General features: G+C 47.8%; 2 protein-coding genes across 2 annotated transcripts; both read right to left on the bottom strand.

Moving 5' to 3' along the window:
- Positions 1-640: 640 nt before the first annotated feature.
- On the bottom strand, positions 641-3,442 carry TEOVI_000829000 (vacuolar protein sorting-associated protein 35, putative; the record flags this gene model as incomplete). Its single annotated transcript, XM_067222784.1, has 1 exon — positions 641-3,442. One exon carries the CDS (start codon positions 3,440-3,442, stop codon positions 641-643), a length of 2,802 nt encoding a protein of 933 aa, XP_067078885.1.
- A 767-nt stretch (positions 3,443-4,209) lies between these two features.
- Positions 4,210-6,564, bottom strand: TEOVI_000829100 (Ubiquitin family, putative; the record flags this gene model as incomplete). The annotated part of the gene is made up of 1 exon (XM_067222785.1): positions 4,210-6,564. One exon carries the CDS (start codon positions 6,562-6,564, stop codon positions 4,210-4,212), a length of 2,355 nt encoding a protein of 784 aa, XP_067078886.1.
- Between the last annotated feature and the right edge of the window lie 1,287 nt (positions 6,565-7,851).

Consider the following 7,851-nt stretch of genomic DNA (forward strand, 5'->3'; position numbering starts at 1 on the left):
GCCACTACTTTGCCCCATCCAAGAGCACACTGAAAGGGTGGTGAAGTTCCAAGTTAACAATGTAAGTGTTTTTTTTCGGCCTGAAGGGAGGAACGCTGGCGGTTGCAAAACAACTTAGAATCGTGACAGGGTTGTCATTTGCATATGCAGAAGGTATCACCTTGATGCTCGCGGTCATGCATGAGGAATGACAGACGTTATTGCTGATTGGTGTCAGTAAAAACTAGTTGTGTGTGACAAAATCACGCACACGGACGCATGGGGTCCATGCTATTCACGAGGGCTTACCTTTCTTTCAGTATTGACAGATGCCGAATAAATGACAGAAAGAAAAAATACTACCGAAAAAATTCAACGGGTAGACCACTGGTTAAGTGATGATAAAAGTTGCAGTCCCGCACAAAGTTTTAAAGCAAAAGCTGGCAGAGAGGCTACGGTTAGTTTCACTACTTACTGCCACTAAGGATACACGTAATAAGCAAGAAATCCTCGCCAACTGCGAAGAAAGCACAAAATCAGGTCGTGTGCACGTTACAAAATTTCTCCCTTCTTTCTCCTTCCTCCTCCTCCAGGAATACTCCCCCTTCACAATGCCCAGCAGTCACCCACTGAGGTGGATGAATATGTGTCTCCACTGTAACTACTCATTATCAGCGGCCTCGCCTTCTCCCTCTGTCATGCCAATTTCCTTCCACCGCTCATCAACTTCCTGCCGTGTACGAATGTACTGAATTGTGTTGTCGTAGTACCGCCGCACCTCTTCACTAGTCTCCCCCTTGACACTCCTGTCCTTTTCATCTTCATTCTCGTTATCTTCACCATCGTCTTGTTGCTTAAGCTTGGTGAGAGAGTCCTGTGCGAGATCAAGAAGACCGGTGACGTGCCGAGCGGTGACACCAGGGGCACGTCCAGCATAGTAGTGTAGGAAAAGGTTAAGCAACTCTACGAACAGTTGCTGTTGCTGCTTTGATTGTTGAGAAGCCGCATGGTTAGCAATCTTCAGCGCTCGCTGTAGGCATTCCACAATGCGATTATTACTGTCCTGTGAAAGGTCTTTTTTCCAGAAGAGATGTGCACAAAGAGCTACAAGGCGGCTCTGATCACTCTTACGCAACAGCTTGGAAGAATATTGGCACACCTTGGTAGCCAAAAGCTCATATGTTTCCTCTGGCAGCGAGTGTAAGGCATGCAGTTGCGCCACGGCGTACCCGACCATTGCAATTTGCTCGCTCATGTCAACACCGGATTGTTCATATATTTGAAACGCACTCACAAAATGTTCGTAGATCACCTCGGAAAGCTCACATACGTCTGCCGTCGCAGCACTAGAAAGGTAGAGGTAGAATGCTTGCTGTGGGGCCTCACCCGCGAGTACCTCCAATACACCCTTGCCATCACCAGAATGAACAAAATGGAATATCTTAGAACACAGAGCCCTAGCCTCCTCCATGTCAAAAGTGGTAACGGATTTTGTTTTTTCTACGTTTTCGGTCGGTTTCCCCTCCCCACCACTCCCTCTCTCCTCCTCCCCTGCTTCTGCTGTGTCGGGATCTAGCGTCACCGTGGCCCCTTTCATGACGCGCAGTGCCAACTGCATATACATGGACAAAAGCGTCGGCAAAGTGGCTACAATCCGCTGCGGCCCACCTTTTGTCAGTTGTTTCCTCACACCGTTCATTATCTTCGCTTGAATCCCTACATCGTCACACTGTAGTAAATGAAGCACACGACAGACAAGCTGTTGTTCCTCCGCACTCTTCTCGTCGATTTGAGTTTCACCGGTAAAAGTTGTACCCTCCTGGACAGGTTTTTCAGGCTGGTTGCTTCCCCCCGCAACATCGCCTTCGTCGTATACGAGTGGCGCAATAAGTTCAAACAGCCGCGCAGCCAACTTGATGGTAGAAATTCGATACGAGGGGGAATGCAAGCATGCTGTACAGAGTGCAAGAGCGATGGAGCGACGTGTGGAGGCGCACAGAGGTTGTACCAACACATCAATGCCCTCAAGGTCCAGCACCACGCTAGGATCTTTCAGGCACTCTATCACGCGGATAATGAGACGGCCCACCCCAAGCATTATGTTTTGTTCAAGTGCGGGAGGCAAACGGTTCGCAATGCCCGTGAAAATAAGCCCAATATTTTGTGGAGCCGTAGCGGGGTTTACTTTGAGCGCAAGTTCAGCCAAACTGTACATTGACTTAATGTACGAAAAGAAAGTTAACATGTATGGATGCTTGCTCTTGCCGGAAAGAATGGAGACGCCCTCTACCCCATCCTTCCCTTGGGTATTTACGTCGCCGCCGTGCAGGGCTTGGAGAGCGGTCTTGGTAGCATCTGCCATGTCGTCAAGACGAGTTTTCACTGTATCAAACATCGTCATCAACAGTTCCTTCTCGGTACTGCTTCCGGCTTCCGCCACTCCCTCATTCATCAACTCAGCATACTTTCCCAACCGTTGCAATAGCGCAGAAAGTATGGCACTTACATCCACCTTGGACTGAAGCTGCCCCAGAGCAGCGAGTAACTGTTCAAGACTGAACAGATGGAACTCGTCAGGAAACACCTGCACAACCACCTCAAAAAGGTACTGTTGCGCAAGTGACTCACGATAACCCACAATTATTTGAAGGAGACGCGGAAGTATGGAGGTTTGATAAGTTTCGCGCTCCACACCGTCAAGCTGAGCGAGACGCACAATGTTCATGCCAACGAGTACACACAACTCCTTTCGATCCCTGCGCGCCCGCTGTTGTGTTCGCTGCTGGTCCCCAGTACGTTGTTGCCCCTTTAGATCCATGCGGATCCACAGCCAGTTCATTTCTTTGAAGTTTTGCAGAAGCAGCTCAATCGTTTCATCTACCGTCCCGCCTCCGCCCTCTGTGGACTTAGAACCTGTGTAACCGCCTTCACCTGGTAGTCTGTTCTTCGTCACAGTTAGCAAATAGTGGCGAAGGAACATCCCGCGCGTGGGGTGCTGTACGCCTTTGCACATTTCCACCAAATCGCGCATTATTTCAACAGCCGGTTGTTCCCCTGACTTGATGGCCACCGACCCAACGGTGATCAGCAGATACAAACGTGGGACAATACTCCCCGTGTGCTGCACCACATCATACATCTCCTCCAGCGAGCACCCCTCTCGATATTCATCTTCCACAAACTGATGTAGAACCTGTAGTACGTCGAATACCTTCAAGTAAAGCTCATAATAATACTGTGGAGCTAGAACATCGGTTCGCATCTCCGCTAACATTTTCGCTGCTGCATTCCACACGTTACGCTGCTCTCGGCGGCGGATGTACAGTTTCATTTCGGCTTCAACCTCCTTCACCGTCTCAAGCGAATCACAGAGCCATTTCTCCTGCTCCTGCTGTGGTGTAAGAAGTGGTCCCTGAAGGGATAAAACTGTTGGTGGCTCCTCCACCACAACATGGCCGTACATTTGTTCCCACTTGGTTAATTTCTGTCCCGGCACGCTCCCCCTTTCTGCTTTACGAAGGTTCTTGTGACGATCTTTGCACTTACCTCCGTATTTGTCCGGGTTTTCTTTTTCTTTTTTTCTCTCCTTACAAAATGAGTGATTCAATGCACTGGTTCCTCAGATCAAAGAAATTTGAGGGGAATCTTAAGGAAAGAAAAGTTTTGTAATGCTCAACACCTTTTCTGCGCCTAACTCCCCCTATTTTCTCCTTAGTGTACTACTCTTCCGTCCACCTATGCGTCTACGCGCAGACGGTTGCGATTGTTAACGATGTTTAGCCGACTTCGGTGAAACTCGCCTGGTGAGTCTCAGTGTTGAACATAAAGGACAAACAGATAAAAAGAGGGAGAGGAAGAGATTAAGGAAACAACAAATGTTGGCAGGTCCCTTACAGTCACAGATACAGACAAAGCTACAGGGAAGGGGGAAGGGGGAGCAACGGTGGGTAATTGGGCAGTTTTATTTGGCAGCATAAGCTGGGGGAGAATCTGCCGAACAACGAACGACACCACATACACACACACGATCCCACCGTAATGTCGATGCTTAAAAGGGGTAGAGAGTTAGAAACTGAAGATGATAATATCTTAATATAATAATGTTTTCCACTACCCATCAACTTTCGGCCGCTCCCTTCGTTAGAAGAGGAGTTTGAGCATCCGATAGAATCCAGATACGAAAAAAGAAATTAATGGCTAATCACCTGAAAAGCATACCCACGCGCAGCGCTAAATTTGATCGTCGCCGTCATGCGCACCACTGCCGCTACTCACACCGTTGCGAACGTCGCTATCATCCTCACTTTCTTCAATACGTGGACGTTTACATCCCTTCGCTATCGATGCTGGTGATACACGCCGTCCTGTACGTTCATTGGATGAAGACTGGGTGTTTGCGCTGGCATTTGGTTTCTTTTTCTGTTGCTGCAGCAACTGGTGGTGTTGAGCAATGTCCTTGGGATCGAATGTGAGAGGGGCCTCACCAAACGTACGTTGCAACACCGTCATGACAGTACCAGCTATGGATTCTGCGTCCATAGATGAAAGATCCTCCGCTTGCGGCCCAAGGTGATGTGCGACACACATTCCGCAAAGGTTAAAGAGGTTCTCGCATGTGTCCTCAAGAAATACGTGATCTGAAGGATGGTCCCACGATGCGGGTTCATCCTCTTGTTCGGTAGATGAGACAGTGTTACCCTCCTGCGTATTCCCGTGCACCGACTCATCGTTTGTACTGCTCGGGGTAGGCAGGTTCAAACCAAGCCGAAGTGAGTTGCAGCGGCGGCAAACAAAGAACGCCTTTCCACAACATAACTCGCAAGTTTGGCACATAAATGCGTTTTCGTCACGTATGTTCCGACCGCAGTGGTCGCAAGCTTCATGGAGCTCCACCGCCATCTCGTCTTGGGCGGTGGTGGTTGTACGAGGAGCAAACCGCTCATATGCTTGACGACACGGTGCGCATTTGCAAGTCATCTTCTCTGTGAATGCATCAACGGAGAAAAGCATACCATGAAAAGGGTACCTGTCGTCGGGGCACTCAGCGTCAGGAGGAAAGTTACACGAAACTATTGGTTTATGTTGTTCCTTTGGCACGGGGTCCGGCAATTTCCCGCCGTAGCAGTAACGATAATCCCTGTCCGCAAGCCATGGATGTTCCTGCATGCAGTATGCACATATGAATCCAATGAGTGAGTCGCTGTTCATAATGTCCACTGCTGTATTTGGTGGCAACAGTGAGGCATTTCTATCATTAAGCCCGTCATCACCAGCACTTTTATCACTGGAAAAACAGCCACACTCACATTTAAATGTGTGGTCTCGTGAATTTGCGACAGCTCCCTTTCCGTGTTGTTCGTATGGCGCGACCACTACGTCCTTTTGCACTTCGTGGTCGGCGTGGCAGCGAAGGCGACAGGGTCCACAAACAACACCTTTACACGTTTCGCAGTAGAAAGCCACCACATCACCCTCCACCAAATTCCCGTGGCAGGGAAGGCGGTTGAGCATGCCCGTGTGCAGACGCGTGATGTGGGCACTCCAGAAACATGTGGCACAAAGCATACAGACAACTCCTGCACTCTCATTCGTCCCATCCGGTGGGTAGTCATCCTCACAACAGCAGAAACACCATGCATATGACGACCGTGGGTAAATGTTTCTGCCGTTTAGTGGAACAGCCTCTCTCGACACAGGAGGTTCACTTGTCTCGCTGTCTAATATAAAACAGCACCTCTTCAGCTGACGCGTCTCTTCGGCTTTCCGTATCAGGGGCAACACCCCCCGGGACATTTTTGAGTTCTCATCCCCTTGGCCCCTATTACCTTCGCTACTGTGGTCGTTTACAGCTTTTTTATCCCACTCCTCCTTACTTCCATTCACCTTTATGTCTCTCCAGCAAACAGGGGTACAGCAGTCACAACGCATGAAGTAACGTACGCCCCATTCCTCAACGTCATGACCGGTGTGACACACCTCTGCACAGGCGTAGCAAATGGCGTGAGAGGGATCTGCAGCTCCACTGTCCACACACGTGCGACAGACAAAAGCGGTTTGCCGCGCATATCCTTTGCCGTAACTGCATCGGAACCATCGACTGTCATGCTCTAACGTAGTTGTAACCAACCGGTGGAGTTGAGCTGTCACCTCTTCATCAACATGAGGGGCTGATGCTGCGGTTCCTAGCAACATCACCGGCAGCGTAATAACGGAGCCCGACGTTAAAGTTACTGTCCCATTGCCGCTACTGCTGTTGTCATCCCTTCCCTCCTTTGGATTGTCGTTGGTGCCGGCGGGTGCTTTGATCCCTTTTTCATTGGCACGACCACTAGGTTTCACAACGATATCAATAAGTCTCACATTTTCAATATCCCCATTTCGGTATTGTTTAAGGGTATGCGCACCAAACAAAAGTCGTTGCCTTTCCACTGGCACTCCAGTGCTTTGCTCTATTCTATTTTTTATGTCACCCACAGTTGCCGTGGCAGCCGGTAGTGTAATCTGAAATTTCCTTGCGGCGTGGCTCACAACCACACACACTTCAGTCGCCTCCACATTCGCTGCTGTTGGCTCCCGTGAACTCATACGACGCCGAGTGTCGCTTCACCTTTGTTTTCCTCAGCTCGTTTTTTTCTCCTTTTTCAACTTGTGTGTGCCACTCTATGTGCAAGACGTAAGGGTTTGTAACTCTCTGTTGCTGCGTTGGTGTGAGCGAGAAAATAAAGAAGAAAAGGGAGATTACCAAAAATAACAGTAATAGAAACAACAGACGACAATTGCCGCGACAGTAAACCCCTTTACGAGCAGAGAACGGTAATAAATGGATCACGATAAATTACGTAATGCCCAAAGACCACTAGAACAAAGAAAATACATGTGGTATACCCGTGCGTATATTTATTTTCCCATACATGGGACGATAGAAGGATTAGGAACGTTGACAAACAAAACAAAAAACACAAAAAAATTTAAATGAATTAATCTAACGTAGAAGAACCAATGAATGAACACACCAACACACACAAGGGGAAATACGAAGAACATAAAGCTACCGACACTTGCAGGAATGTACATGATATTTTTTCAATGAATGTTGCCACTCCCATCTTCCCTCCTCTTTACAAAAAAAAATGTACACATATATATGCTTCACTCGTTTGTTTGACATGTATACGTGTGTAAATGTATTACTTTCCCCCACATCATCTCTTCGTTGGCCCCACGCAAAGGTAACGGCGAATGGGGGAAAAAGAAAAAAAGAAATGCATAATGATCCTGTTGGTTGCTATATTTTTTTGCCCCCCTCTTATCTTTTCCCCTTTCCCCTCTCCGTTTCTTTCTTTCTTTCTTATCTACTCCCCTTCTTTTCCTTTCTCATGTCCCTCGATCATGCGGCTCCACCCTCTTTCTTTAACGGAAAAAAAAAGTTGTCAAAATGAAAATGAAAAAAAGATGGAAAAAACAAAAATGTGCGCACGGTCGGGACACGTTGTGACGCTTAGTTAACGTACGGTTATTTGTCAGTAAATTTGTGACTAAGAATATCATGGAAGAAAGGGAAACATAAACATGCACAAAGATAAAGTTGGGAAGAGTGTGGGTGAAGACGTAACTGAGAGAAAAAAAAACTTTTAAAAGAACGAACAACAAATGAAAAGGGTACTGCCTCGACGCAAAACAGGAGGCCCCTATTAAAGTGAGTGGCATTCCCACGTACATGACTTAACAGCCCCTCCAGTATTGTCTCATGGGGATGCTGTGCGTATCGCTTTTATTCATTTACTAAATCCCTTCTTGTGTGTATGTAAAGGGTAGAAACTGAAGGAGCATAACCACGTGTCCACGCAAATATATATATATATATATATATAT

This window comes from Trypanosoma equiperdum (assembly GCF_001457755.1).
Source record: "Trypanosoma equiperdum strain OVI genome assembly, contig: ctg_1702, whole genome shotgun sequence".
NCBI lineage: Eukaryota > Euglenozoa > Kinetoplastea > Trypanosomatida > Trypanosomatidae > Trypanosoma > Trypanosoma equiperdum.